At 39.6% G+C, this 16,037-nt stretch overlaps 1 protein-coding gene across 2 annotated transcripts in view; it reads left to right on the top strand.

Moving 5' to 3' along the window:
• Nucleotides 1-3,601, top strand: part of syt8 (synaptotagmin VIII) — a 55,503-nt gene extending 51,902 nt beyond the window's left edge. For both annotated transcript variants that reach the window (XM_020533029.2, XM_048607238.1), the window contains exon 9: nt 59-3,601. In XM_020533029.2, coding sequence (XP_020388618.1) covers nt 59-289 — 231 coding nt within the window. In that variant the 3' untranslated portion in view covers nt 290-3,601. The remainder of the gene's footprint in view (nt 1-58) is intronic.
• Nucleotides 3,602-16,037: the final 12,436 nt, after the last annotated feature.

Below are 16,037 nucleotides of genomic sequence, written 5' to 3'. Positions count from 1 at the left end.
GAAATAAATTTCAAATGTCTCTAGCATTCTCTGTTTTTGTTTCCTCTTTCATCAACAGAAAGTGCAGTTAGTGATCTCTGTGTGGGACCATGACAAGCTGTCAAAGAACGATGCCATTGGAAAATTATTCCTTGGTTGTGATGCTACAGGAAATCAGCTGCGCCACTGGTCTGATATGCTGGCCAACCCAAGACGACCAATAGCGCAATGGCACACTCTCCAAGCCAGGGAGGAAGTGGACAAAGCACTCAAAGAACTTGGGGTGAAATCTCGTTTCCAAATCTTCTAGAGTTTTGACTACATTGAAACCAAAACAATTTCTACCCTGTCATAAATTATAAACCTGGCTGTTTCAGATAAACCTGTTCACCTTTGCTGAGAAACATTCCTGTTCAAGCTATGTTCTAAGAATTGAACCAAAGTGGAAAAGGTGAAATGTATTACATTACGATCTCAAACTAACTGAATACACAACGGAAAATGCAATACAAACACATTATATTTACAACTTTATAATCCTTATTATACTTGTAAAGCTGATTCCATTACTGGATGCAGTGCATTCAGAAATCCTGAATATTTGGCATATTTTCACTGTCCTGGAATATGCAACTAAATTGAACTAAATAGAAGTCAGTGGATTGTTTGGTATGCACACTTTAATTGAAGAACTTTATATATTAAGGTTAATTTATATTTATCCTTTCATTCCTTAGATCAAATTACTGCTTCAATGGACCATTATTTCCATGGTTTCAGCTTGATAGTACATAAAATAATGATATTAGCAGGTCTCCCTCACAGAAGTATACTAAAAGGATCCAATTTGAATTTGGTCTTTTATACAGGTGAACCAGCTGGTCTCCTGCAGGACAGCAATTGGAACAGTGTTAGGGAGGGTGTAAAAAATTATCCAGAGCTTTGGTTTTGGTCATTATCCACGGACCCTTGCTGGAAAATGCATAGATGGATGTCAAGAGTATAATTAGGATCTGCCTTAATGTACTTCACACGTGATAATTTCTAAGGGCTTCTTAAACACTGATTAGTTAATTAACCAAGGTATTGAAAGCTTTACGCGTCGTTGAAAATGATAATAAATTGATGGAGACTCCAAAACTCTATGGGATGTTGCAGAAGTCTCTTGTCATCAGGAGATCAACAAAGCCCATGATGAAAAGCCAGAACCTAGTTCCATGGGTTCGTAACAATTTTTGAAGATTTTTAATCTACCTCTACATGCCCTTAACATGGTAAATGTTGTGCACAGGTTTTGGGGTGAGAATGGGGCAGGTGTGAAGGCTGAGAATGGAATTGGGTGCTGGGACTTCCTCTGCCTAGCAGAGTGACTGGTTCAATCAGTCTGTGGCAGATCTCTGTACCTGAGAGAAGTGAGTGTGAACTGGAATGTCAACTTCCAGGTGGCCAAAGAAAAGCAGCCTGGATATCAAATAGAAGAACAGAATTTTGAAAATAATTGATTTAACTTACAATTCTTTATTTTCCACATGTAAATGTAAGTGATTACTTTTTACATAATCTAACCACGTAGCAAACCAACGTTTCCTTTAGTTTACATGTTCTCTTTTAACTGCGCAATTCTTTACTCATTTTATTCAATGCTGGTTAATACTTTCTTCTGAAATATTGAATAAGCTATTTAACATGGACTTCTGCTTTGCTGCATTATCATGTATCCTGAACTAAAGACTCATCATATTGCCTCCTATTTTAACTCATTTACCTCTTCCCTTCACCTCATTAAGTTTCCCATGACGTACAAGTCTTTTTAAAGCCCAGCCTTATTTTCAGATAAAAACCATCCTCTTATTAGTGGCAATGTCTTGCACATTTGCCTTGACTTTAGACCTAACATTTTTCAATAATAATTTAAATTAAATGGTGAAAAATTGTCCTTTCCTATGATGGACTATTTCCTGTAAATGGGAGCTGAATTCCTTTGATGAAGTGAGTGTGATTTCCCTTGTTATTAAGACTGTATTTGATTGAGTGGCATACCAAGGAGTCCTGGTGAAACTAGACTCAATAGAAATTGGGGGAACACTCTCCGCTGGTTGGAGTCATACCCAGCACATAGGAAGATGGTTGTGGTTGTTGGAGGTCAGTCATCTCAGCTCCAGGACATTACTGCAGGGGATCCTCAGGTTAGAGTTCTACATTCAACCATGTTCTGCTGCTTCATCAATTAACCTTCTTTCCATCATAAGGTCAGAAATGGGCAAGCTCTTTGATGATTTCACAATATTCAGCATGATTCACACCTCCTCGGTACCAAAGCTAACCATGTTCAAATGCAACGAGACCTGGACAATGTCCAGCTTTGTGCTGATGAGTAGCAAGTTCTATCCATGCTACACAAATATTAGACAATGAACATCTACAAGGAAAGAGAGTATAGCCATCACTCCTTGACATTAGAAAGCATCAACCACCGCTGAATGGCCGAAGTGATGGGTGTCTACTATTAACAGCCTTAGGGTTACTGTTAATGAGAAATTAAATTGGACTAAATATATAAATACTGTGGCTAAGTATCCTACAGCAAGTAACTTGCCTCTTCCATCAACAAATTACAAGTCAGGAGTGTGATGGAATAGTCTCCACTTTCCTGGTTGAATGCAACTCCAACAACACTCAAAAAGCTTGATGCCATCCAAGACAAAACAACCCACTTGATCAGAACTACAGCTATAAATGTTTACTTATTCCACCACTGCACTCAGTAGCAGCAATGTGTACCACGCACTGCAGAAATTCACCAAGGCTTCTTGGATAGCACCTTCCAAATTCATGATTACTACCATCTAGAATGACAAGGATGGCTGATACATGGGAACACCAACATCTGTAAGTTCCTCTCCAAGCCCCTCACCTGACTTGAAACATTTCGCTATTCCTTTATTGTGAACATGACTCACACATGAAAGACTTATAATAGTTTTAAAAAAAAATTCCAACAGAGGCACCATTCTAAAATAAAGTGATTAGTGCATAAGTTAAATACTGACCAGAAGGTTCTCATGTTGAGTATAGCTTAAGTATCTAGGACCAAGGAAGGCAAATATGAAGTAGGGGTTCTTTTCGCATTGATACTGGTGTAATAAATGGGCACATTAAATGTAGTGTTGTATGAACATGGAGTGAAAGATATGCTAGAATACAAGGAAAAAAAAATATCAGTTGCCTTGTTGACCCTGTATCACCATTTGGCTTTTATCGACTTAACCTCAATTCCTTTCATTTCCTCCCATATATAATTAACCCTATTTTAACAGACACAGTTGATGATTTGCCTGTGGCCCTCAAGGGGCAGTTTACTGCATAAACTATTAATTATTTAAGTCAAAAACATTTTTTCTGGATTTGTTTTTGATTAATTTCATTCGAAACTAACATATGTTTGACTTGGTACTTATGAAATAACCAGGAAATATGGACTTTATAATAGTGAAAATATCTGATCAACTGAGTATATGGGAATGAAGGACCACACCCGAAGCCAGGATGATATTGGTAGTTATGAATCAGAAGTGTTGTGTATACATACCTGCTATGTTATAAATAAAGCTATTTAAATATTTTTGTTTTCCTCATGTACTGCTTGTTTTATAAATGCACAAACAGTTAAGAGTACAATTTTGAAGAAGAGCAGGGAAGTTATCCATGAAATTTTCACAAATACTAATCGCTCAATCAACAGGATGCAACTTCTCTGCTTTTCAAGGGGACAAGCTAGCATACTTACCTTTCAAATTACAACAGTCACAACACTACAAAAAAACTCATTGAACGTAACATATTTTGGGACGTCTGGTGGTCATAAATTATGCAATATAAATGCAAACCTTTCTTCCTAAACATTTCCAGTTATCTGCTTTGTATTTTTAAATGATAATTTCATAGATATGCATTTTAAGATAAATAATCAATGGCTACCATGGTACTGCATCGAGTGCATGACAAGTTGTACACTTAAACAACATATTCTAATTTGTACATATGTAGTGCCTCTAACATTCTTAAATAATCCCAGAGTTTTCATATTCCAGTAAATTACTGTAATTCCAATTAAATAACTGACCAGTAATCTGTTGATGGTGGTATTGATGAAGGATAAACAAGGGTAAGGAACAGGGAGAACTGACTTGTAGTAGGACCGTGAGATATTTAGAATACACCTTTAGAGATAGGCAGAGCCTCAGTTGAACGTGTATCAGGTATTAACCATTTAGATCATTTGACCAGCTATTTTTGTTTTAAGCAAGACCACTTGAAAGCCTTTGATTGAATAAAATGTTGGTATTTTAGAATATATGCTGACTGCATCATTCCATATATTTTACATTAGGTGCACTATTCTACATAACAAATATTGTGTATACCAGTAATCACATTATGCACTGGACTTTCTCTTCAACTATAATGTAATCAAAGAAGAAGCTAAAATTACACTTGTTTGAAATAAAATCTGAAAATATTGGGTATATATTAAGAAAGGACAAAGTTCAAGCAGGGGTAACATTTCTATCTTGGAAGAAGGCAAACTTTATAAAGCTGAGTCATGATCTGGAAAAAATTGACTTGTTACAGCTACTTGAAAGAAAGTGGTAACAAATCAGTTGAAGGCATTCGAAAGTGAGGTTCTGTGGGCATAGTGTAGATAAGTAGCACGAAAAGAAAAGGTAGCACGACCAAATCAAGAGGTCCTGGCTTTCCAGAAGGATACAGGTAAAATACAATAGCTAAAATAAGAAAATAGAATTTATGACAATCTCAAAACTTTAAGAAGCTTAGAAGAACATAGATAGTACAGGGGTGAAGTTAAATGGAATTTAGGAGAGCAAAGAGAGCATATGAATAGATGTTGACTAGTAAAATGAAGGAAGATCCATAGAAGTCATAAACATATATTAAAAGCAACAGAATGACTAAAGAAAGGGTTGTGTTTGTCAGAAAATAACAGGGAACTTTGCCATAAATGCAAAACACATGAAAAGGTTCCTAGCTGTGTATTTTATCTCCACAAAGGAGAACGATGGTGCAGGCATTCTAGTTAGACAGCATGAGTGTGACATAGTACATAAAATAAGCAAAATGAGAGTGGAATATTGGCGTTCTTGAAGATGAATAAAGTGTATCATCAATTGTTCAAGGAAGCCAGATTGGAAAAGCAAATGCTGTGAGGCTCATTTTCCAATCCTGACTGGATTAAGGCATTGTACGAGGATTGAAGGTTTGCCAATATTCAAAAAAACGTGTGCGGAATTGGCCAAATAGGTAATAGATCAGTCAGTCTGAGCTCAGTGATGGGAACCTCACTGGAATCAGTATTGAGAGATAGGATTAACTGCTACTTGGAGACGCATAGTTTTATTAGGTGCTGTTTGCTTAATGCTGTCAAGGTAAGGTCATTTCTTCCTATCTGATTTGATTTTTTGAAGAAATATTAAAGAGGATTCATGAGGGTAATGCAGTGGATGATATTTATATGAACTTTAGCAAGGCATTTGACAAGGTCCCACATGGCACACTGTTAAGAAACATAAAAGCCTATAGGATTCAGGGGAATGTGGTGAGTTGGATCCAAAATTGGCTCGATGACTTGGAACAAGGGGGTGCTTTTGTGAATGATTGCTGTTTGCTGATAATTGTACAATGTTTAGCGCCATCTGTGACTCCTCAGATATTAAAGTGGTTCATGTCCAAATGCAGCAAGGTCTGGCTTGGGGTCATAAGTGTCAAACAACATCTGTAGCACACAACTGCTAGGAAATGACAATCTCCAACAAGAAAAATTCTAAACATGACCTTTTGACATTGAATGGCATTAACATCACTGAACCACCCACTATTAGCATCCTAGGGTTTAACATTGACCAGAAACTCAACTCGACTAATCATATATATAGTACAGCTATAAAAGCAGGCCAGAAGCTAGAATTTTGCAATGAGTAACTCACTTCCTGACTCTCCCAATCCTGTCTACCAATTACAAGTCACAAGTTAGGACTGTGACAGCACAATCCCCATTTGTCTGTCTGACTGTACCTCCAACCACTTTCAAGAAGTTTGACACCATCCAAAACAAAGAGACTGTTTGGTCAGCACTATAAACCTTTATTCCCTCCATCACCGACACTCAGCAGCAGCAGCGTGTGCTATCTACAAGATATACAACAGAAATTCAGCAAGACTTCTAAGACAGTAACTTATGACCAATACCATCTGGAAGGACAGGGGCAGCAGATACATGGGAACACCATTACCTGTAAGTTCCCTCCAAGTCATTTACTATTCTCACTTGGAAATATATCACTGTTCCTTCACTGAGTCAAAATCCGGGAACTCTCTCCCTGATGGCATTTTGGGTGTACCTGCATCAAATGGACTACGACCATTCAGGAAGGCAGCTCACCACCATCTTCTCAAAGGCAAATAGGGATGAGCGATAAATGCTGACCTAGAAAAAAAATTGCATGAGACAGAAAATTGGCCAGTAGTTGATAGTGAAGAGGATAGTCGTCAACTGCAGGAAGATATCAGTTGATACCTCGGAGTGCATATCCACATTCACTGAAGGTTGCAGGATAGATAGATAAGATTTTGAATAAGACGTATGGATAGCTTTCCTTCATTGGGCAAGAGTTGGGAACTAATGCTGTAATTACATAAGGGTCAGTTTCAGCTAAGCTGGAGTTCAGTATACAGTTCTGATCACTAAAATTTCAGGAAAGGCATAATTTTTCTTGAGAGAGAATACAGGGGGCTTTTACAAGAACATTGCCAGTGTTTGAAAATTGCAGCTATATGAGAGATTCGATAGACTAGGGTTATTGTGTTTAGATCATAGAAAGCCAAAGTGTGACTTAATTGCAGTGTACAAAATGATGATGGGTTTGGATACAGTGGACAGAGAAGACTTGTTTGCCTTCATGGAGAGGTCAAATATCAGGGGGATGCATATTTAAGGTGAATGGCAGAATGAGGGCGCAAGGAATCACCAGAAGGTTGTGGGTGTCTGGAATTCACTGCCCAGTTTGGTGGTTGAGGTGGAAGCCCTAAACTCATTTAAAAGGACACCTGGATCTGAACCTGAAGTGCTGTAACCTGCAAAGCTATGGCCCAAACGTTGGTAAGTGGGCAGCTAGTTTATTCAGATAGTACAGACATGATGGTCTGAATGGTATCTCTCTGAGCTTCAGCTTTCCTATGGTTCCTTTGATTTGTCTGAACCACAGCACCCATCAAGCTAGATATAGTCTGTGTCAGTCATGAGCCAGGTTTCCCTGAAAGGAGTTAATTAAGCATTAATGGTATGTCTGGCTACTACATAATACTAACCAGAAAAACAAAAACAGAATACTCTTTAGATACAATCAAACAATGATATAAAAAAAATTTTGTTCATATAGGATATCGAGGGTTGGCCAGCAATGGTTGACCAGAACCTCTGGAAGAGTCCTTAGGAAGAATCAATGCTTTCCTTAGTAAAAGTCAGAAAATTAAGGGGAAAAATACTTTGCAATTTTTGAAACAATGTAAAAAATGAAACAATCAGTACAACTTTCAGGAGCCAGCAGAAAGTTTCTCTGCATTTGTTTCATTGTGGGAACTGGCCTATTTCTTTCTATCAGGATTTCCCTGTCTGATGAACCTTTTGTTTTACATCTTTATGATGCACTGCAGACAAAAATAGCAATGTAGTTTTAATGTCATTTCATTCCTTAGGTGAAAGCTAGAAGGTCTATGAAATGAGGTACTGCATGACTCATTTCCCAAATATGTTCCAAACACCTACTGCAAGATCATTAAATGCAACCTCCATACAAGCCAGTACAAGAGTGACGCACTTTCGCTATTACTATTTAATAAGTATGGTGGAATACTATCATTAAATCAGGCCAATCACTGTCATTGTGAAGTTCCTTTGCCTTAACAAAAGCCTTCATTTGAATCTATTTGTTATCCACTTCTTCCAAGATTCATTATAAAGTTTGGATATTCTACACATTTCTGGAAAAGACAGCAACATGAATTTTGAAAAGGAGAATTTTGACCTTGGGGTATAGGAAAGGAAGGGAAGGTTTTCTGGATGGACAAATGTGAGAACTTCAGCCAAGGCAGCCCAAAATGATTGAGACCCTTCCCATTGTAAGAAAGAGATGATCAAATAACAAAGTAACACCAGCAACTCCAGATTCTTTCAGGTCAGAATCAGTCTTCAGTCTGGAGGCCATGATGGGCTACACTTCCAACACGACATTGAGCTTGGGCACTAGGATCTTTCCAGCTTTCTGATCCATAGGCCACCGTCAGCAAGGATAGGTAACTGCACCTCCACCACAATAACATTCAACACTGGAGCCCCCCCAGGATGGGTCCTCAGCCCCCTACTGTACTCCCTGTACACAGACGACAATGTAGCCAAATTCCAAAAGAACGCTGTCTACAAGTTTGCTGATGACACCACTGTGGTAGGATGGATATCAAAAAACAATGAGCCAGAACACAGGAAGGAGATGGACGTCTTGGTGATGGGGTGCAATGATAACAAACTCTCTCTCAATGACGGCAAAACTAAAGAACTGATCATTGACTTCATTGAGAGTTATTAGCAATGACCATCACTGTGGTCCACAGGAGGAAGTGTAAAAGAACAGGGTGGGCATTTAAGATGTACTGTCAGGGTTCAGCTAGCAGGGAGACAAACTTTCAGGTGGTATGTCTCCAAGTGGATAGAAATGTGCTGTAGGGATACAGCGAGATAACAGTGGATATTGATGACCTTGTGGTACCTGGTGACCAGATGAATGCAGATACTGATAGGATTGTACCAGGAGCTGCGTTCCCTACCATTACTTGCCATTCTCTCGATTTGAAATCCAACGGGAAAAAGGCTGAGGCCACGTCCAGGGTGGGCAGTTTCAGCGTCAGTTCCATGGGCAGAAGTGCAAGGATCATGTTTGCTGCATGTTAGAACATTGAAGGAACAGGCACATGATGCATGTGCTGGCAAACTCCAGCTACATTTCATTTGCAAACTTTTCTTTGCACATATGTAATACATGGAGAGTGAACATGCTTCCGTGTCAAGTGTTGATAAAAGGTGGAATGTATCCCGCTCTTGATGCTTACAAATCGATCATTGTCATCTCAGTGATGCAGAATTTAGCAAACATATGTTAAAAGGATGTGAATGTTGACCAAAAGCACCACCTCATATGCAGAACTCCAAAGGGTGCTGCCAGATGAGGTGAACACTATAAGTCATATAATTATGATGATAGACACTAATGTTTGCAATGAAAACTTGGATGATTTGATGTGGGTCTGGGATGGGATGAGGATAGAGTGCAGCAGTCACTTCCTTTTTGATGTAATGTGTTGCTCACTCAGTCAACAGAGCACCCCCACCAAGTTGGTGCATCGGCTGTAACCAGAGCCAAAGTGGAATAGATAGTGGGACTGCTGAAGACGCAGTTCCACAGCTTGGAAAAATGTGGGGGAGGGGTCTATCTGGCATAATCAAGGCAAAATATACCACAACATCCTGTTGCGCTGTGCTCTGCATAACTAAGGCAGATATCAAGGTGATAGATGTTGAGACACTGGAGAACAGAAGCAATCATCGAGAGAAGGATTAAAGCAGTCAGTTGGATGAAGATGAAGTTCTTGCGGACGACAGAACATAGCGCATCAGGAACTACATGACCAACAGGATCTGATTGTCACCCAGTTCCAGTATAGCTGGGTGCAGCAGACCATCATGGACTATCAAGGTCAAAATGCCAACATTGGTTTGCAGTATGGGTGTGAACTGCGACGTTTCTTTACTTTGTTTATGACCCATTTTGCTGGCTGCCAATAAAAGTTCATGTATGGAATTATCGAATGCTTGTCTGCATGTGATATTATTGTACTGAACCATGATGAGGATGACCAGTGCGCACTGAGGAAAGGATAGCTTGGTGGTTACACAGTGACTTAGGTGAGAGAATGAGGTTGTGTGTGCGAGGGAGTGTCAGCCATGCCAAGTTTGAGGCTAATTTCCCATTACATCGCTGGTGAGGGGCAAGACCAGATTGCCTACACTTGTCTGGGTGCACAGTGGCCATTCAAAGATGGCACAGGCACAACAGATGCCAGTCTTTTGGTGGATATACAGTTAGTGGCAAGGTGTTCTGGCAATGGTGTGTGGTAAGATGGGGCTAGAATCAGATAAGAGGCCGTGCCTTGGGACGGAACAGTTAGTTAATGAGGCATGTTTGGTAAGGTACAGTGAAAAATCTCACTGGATCTCATGATGATAATCTCTCCAAAAAAAAACACACAGCATGCAAAAGAAAGTCAGATCCAGCCTGTAGCTTGTTTTTTTTCTCCTCTAGATTTAAACATACAACTTAAATTTTGAAAGCAAACAAAGCATTGTTAGCAGAAACAGTTCAGTAGTGGGTGTGAATCAGGGAACCATATCAGGAAGAAAACTGAGTTGTGTAGTACTGCTTATGCAGAGGAGACAGACTGCAGGTTTCCCTGGCATGATGCACCAAATGGCCATTTCCAGTGCAGCCCACACAGCTATAATGAGTGAAGTATCATCTCGGGTGCACTCAGTCTATGTGTCGAAAGATGTTGAACAAAATCAATGATGCAAACGGGCTGATGCAACACTAGGATACCAAATTTGGTTAATCTATTTGTGCACAGCCCAGTTCTTACTCACTCATGGAAATAGAAGTGTGGTGAAGCGAAATGATGTTATTCTGGGACTATTTAAAGGGCCACTCACACAGGCACTACTGAAATGCTTTTCACTTACTTTTGCTGAGGAAACGTTACTGATAGCACTGTGGTGGGTGTTGGGGCAATTTTGGTCTGTTTCACTAACCATAGAAATGGAAAATTACACTACCTTGACACTAGACAGCAGTTACTGAAGTATCATTTTCTCCGTCCGAAGGAAAAATCAGTTAAAAATAAAATGCTTTTTGAAGTATTCAAGGTCAGTCAAAGTGGTATGTGGTCATTTGCATGGTTTACTGTCATTTTTTTCCCCTTCTGGGCTGCAACTTGGTCAGGACATGTAGATGAGAAGGAAAGAGAAGAACCTTTGTGAAAGAACTCCCCTGAGGCTGGTATGCCATCACCAAGTCACCCTTTATTTAAACGCAGAGAGTCCTTGACACTGATCTAGCTCCCGCAGAGCCAGTTCTCAGAGTCTGACACTCCTGTTTAGATCTCAGATTAACAGCCAGATTAACAGCCCCAATCAGGCAACTCATTCTGAGGTTGACCAGGCTGATCCCGTTACTATCACTACCCTCTGCAAGAAGGACAGGAGAAGAAGGACAGCTGCCCATAGCAATAAGCTAAGAGAGGTAACTAAGGAGTCTGTGATTCACAAAGGAGATTATCGTAAAACTGGTTCCACTTCCTCAAAACCAATCTGGAACCACGTTGCAAGTTAAGGATGGGCCTTCTATGATTGCAATGATCACCATCACCCTTACATTCTATGCCACTGGATCCCTCCAGGTCAGAGCGGGCAATTTCAGTGACCTAATGCAGCTCACAGCAATGCCTTGGGGAAGTCCAAGAAGCATTGTATGTGAGTTTTATCCTTTTCATCCTTTTCTCCCTGAGGCAGGAATGCATGGATACATGTACTCACCACAAGAGCAAACTTCCTGATGGTGCAGGATTCTATTAGCCCGCTGTTAATACATGGAATTACACAATCATTGCAGCACTGTCAGTATACAGTTAATGTCTGACCATACCAAGATCTTTATTGCAGTGGATGCCTGCTATACTGACAGCACCCATAAAGCTTCTGACCTGGTGCCCATGGTTCATGCTTTGAGATGCTGTTTGCTGAGTTGAATTTGACAGGTACTGGTTCCAACATTCATGTTGAGATTTCTCACAATTAGTCGGCATGTTTGCCAGCTGTAATTTAATGAGGAACATTGTGGCATTAATAATGTGTTTAACAAGCTGTGATCCCCTTCATTGGCAACTTAATGCTGCCCAGTGAGAGAGTCACCTTATCTCTCAGCAAAAGCATAAAAAATGAAGCAAGATGCTACTGGAATCAAGACTTCTCATCCAACTCTCTCACAAATCTCAGCATACCCCACGTCACTCATTCCCTGATGATATTCTACCCTATACGACTGATCTTCGCCTCACAGGCGTTCACAGTTTGCAATGGCTCTTTCTGCCAACAAACACCATGAAGGTACTTTGTTGATTTTATAGTTTAACTGGTGATTCATTTTTTAAAATCTAAACTTAAATAAATTAATAATACAAAATAAAAGCCAGAACATACGTAATTAGGAAGCTGTGACTTCTCTCATATTCCCGTTTATGCGTACAATCTTTTTTTAAAAGTTATTATAAATTTCACCTCAGTAAGTTTTTGAAATTTGTCCCCTTGCCTTGCAAAAGTATGTGAAGAAAACTTAGAGAGCATAAACGCCAAACAAATAAAAAGCAATTTCATTAAAACTGCTGAATTTTAACAATTTCACAGTTTTTAATTGTTCTCTCAGTTTCTCAGTTTGGCCTGTGGATGAAGAGGAGACTAATGACGCAGTTGCTTCCTAATTCTGCTGTGAACTTTTTAAAATGGGTTCATTCATAAATTGTGTACCATTGCCTGAAACAAACTCATCTGCATACGCTGTGTGTGGAAAACAATTTCTTCAAAGCTTTGATCAGTGTGTCTGCTGTGGTAGTGTGAATCTAGTCCTTCATCCACCTTGAATAGGAATCAATTATGCTTTCTCTTGAAAGTCAAATGGGGCTTGTTGTAATCTTTGCCAAGGTCTGTCTGGGAGACTAGAAGATGATAAACACCTGTTGTGTCTGGTATTGATCATGTACATGTTGCAAGATGCTGAAATCCTCAATCTCTACTGAAATGCCTGGTTACCACATAGGCTGTGCATAGACTACATTTGGTTACTCCTGAGTGATCTCTGGATTCTACAAAGAATTTCTTCCGTCCTAGGTTTTAGTAGTACAAACTTGGAATTGAAAACATAAGATCATCGACTGTGATTAAATGCTTCCTTGCTCATGATATTTGCATAATGGCTCATTTGTTAGTCTCGATTTTGACAAATCTTGTCAAAAGAACTTCCTGTTCCGAATGCCTTTTTTGCTTCTCAAATTTCCTGTAATTTCTCAGAAGCTGATAAAGAGATTGTTGTAATTGATTGAAATATTTTCAACTCTCTGTGAAGAATGCAATGTCAGCATTTATTTTAAGAGGGCTAGAAAACAATAACAGATTTACAAGTATTTCTGCTATAACGCATGTTTCGTTAACGCGAATTGGCTGTAACAAAATTGATGAATAGTTGGCGCTGTTTAGATAACGTGAACTTTCTACAGTACAACATAGTGATTTTCTGTAGCGATTTCCCAAGAACATGATTTTCTATGGCAATTTTCTATAACGTATTTTTCTATGACGTGAGATCGCACGAGAACGCAACTATCATGTTATAAGAGAAATTCCTGTATTGTTGAGGCTGTATAAGGTTCTGGTCAGGCTGCATTTGGAATATTGAGAGCAGTTTTGGGCCCCGTGTGTAAAGAAGGAAGTGCTAGTCTTGGAGGTGGTCCAGAGCAGGCCAAAAGAATGATCCTGAGATTAAAGGCTTATCCTATGAGGAATGGTTGAGGAGTATAGAAGGATGAAGGGAGATCTCATTGAAACTTACAAAATGCTGAGAGGCCAGATAGAGTAGATGTTGAGAAGAGACTAGGACCCGAGGACACACCCCCAGAGTGAAGTGATGACCCTTTAGATCTGAGGTGAGGACGAATTTCTTCAGGCAGAAGGTGGGAGTGAATCTGTGGAACTCATTGCTGCAGAAGGCTATGGGGCCAAGTCATTGAACGTATTTAAGACTGAGATAGATAAGTTCTTTATTAGTAAGGGGATCAAGGGTTACAGGGAGAAGGCAGGAGAATAGAGTTGAGAAACAGATTAGCCATGATTAAATGACAGACCAAATTTGAGGGGCTGAATGGCTTAATTCTATTCCTATGTCTTATGGTCTTATGGTCTAAGAATTAAAATATTCTGCGATAACAAGGTGTAGAGCTGGATGAACACAGCAGGCCAAGCAGCATCATAGGAGCAGGAAGGCTGACGTTTTGGGCCTAGACCCTTCATCAGAAAATATTCTGCTTCAGTTTTATCCATTGTAGCTCCAGGTAATTGGGTTTCTTTTCCTGGCACATAGGCTGTAGTGTAATCATAACACATCCACCATTGGGATATGTGAAATGCCACTTTGAAAAAGCAATTCAGAATGCACATGACACAGGCTTAGGTCAGAGCTCAGCATTGGACCATTACCGAAGGAAATACCAAGGCTGAGTTGGTCAGTTGAGTAGGCCACAAGATGGCAGTATCACCCTCCCAAAAGCCTGCGAAATTCAGGTTATCTGAAGAAACTGGTGCAACAGGCATATTGTGATGTTTACATTGTACAGCAAAGCAATAACACAGACACCATGAACAACCAGCAGGGGGAGCAGTTAGGCATTTTAAGGAGTTTTGCAGATATTAAAGTACACCATCACAAAGAGGCAGAAGTTTCTCCAGAAGGGGAAAATTTCAGAGAAGGAATATAGAAAACAATAACAGATGTACAGAGATAGTGGGAACTGCTGATGCTGGAGAATCTGAGATAACACGGTGTAGAGCTGGATGCATACAGCAGGCCAAGCAGCATCAGAGGAGCAGGAAAGCTGACGTTTCAAGTCTGGACCCTTCTTCAGAAAAATGTACAGATGTACAGGTATTTCTGCTATAACACATGTTTCGTTAACGTGAATTGGCTGTAACACAATTGACGAATAAATTGCATTTGAAATGCATCAAGAAAGAAAACTACCATCTTCCCGACCCGAAACATCGACTTTCCTGCTCCTCTGATGCTGCCTGGCCTGCTGTGTTCATCCAGCTCCACATCTTGTTATATCTACTTTCTTAGGGTGCTGTTAAGAAAGGCAAATGGTAAATCTCTGGACAGTCACACTTTAAGTGAAATGCTTCAAGAAGTCTTTCCTTGATGTCAGCTGCTGCTTAGAGGTTAACAGATCAATAGAATCTGATAGGAAGAAGGCTGTTGCCAATTGATTAAATTAAAAACAAATTCTGGTACTTTGCGTCAGGATGTCAATACAAGATACAGTCATTAGAACGGCTGCAATTGTCTTCACACCCAAGTATTGATTACTGCATGTGTTATAATGGAGTTTTATGCTGTAAATCTAACTGCACTATGCCAACAGAAAGGAAAAGCACAATGTACTGAACAAACTCATTATGACATAAATAACAATTTTGAGAAGGTAAATTCTAGGAAATGCAATCTCCTAAGAATGCATGAACACAGTGTCTCTTCACCAAATGTACAATGGTTTAGATTGTTCAATTTGTTGCTTATTACCTTTAATAAATCAATGTTTAATAGGGCTATATCTCCACTTGTGTGTGTTTTTTAAATATGACTAGTCTTTTACTTGCTGTATTAGACTAAAGATTCTAGGGGTTGAAATTAGTCAATATGAGACAGTATTTTATTCTCTCATTTTACATCTTTACTGGTTGTGTTAAAAAGGAATCTCAGAGCTTAAAGAATGAATCTATCCCTCACGCTTTATATTCAGGGGAAGATTTTCCAGTTGTTGACATTTCATTTCTCTGAATGATTTTACACTGGGGACAGTCTCACCACTTCTCACCTGGCTGTACAAATGCCAGAAAGCAGACATCATCAGTCCATCCATAAAAACTGGTGTCAAACTGCAAGCAATGTTGGAGACATGAACTGGCCCTGACTACTTTCTGGTATTTGTGCCGGTCTAAGAGGGAGGTGCTTGGAGGGTGCAATATATTCGCATGCTTGAACACCATCCTTATCAAATCGTAGCTGTTACTAAATAACACTTCATTGTACACCGTGACCTATGTCACAGCAAATCAA

Source organism: Rhincodon typus, chromosome 17, assembly GCF_021869965.1.
Source record: "Rhincodon typus isolate 14 chromosome 17, sRhiTyp1.1, whole genome shotgun sequence".
NCBI classification, from domain to species: domain Eukaryota; kingdom Metazoa; phylum Chordata; class Chondrichthyes; order Orectolobiformes; family Rhincodontidae; genus Rhincodon; species Rhincodon typus.
The sequence above is the reverse complement of the archived record's forward strand: the minus strand, read 5'-3'. Positions and strand labels throughout refer to the sequence as shown.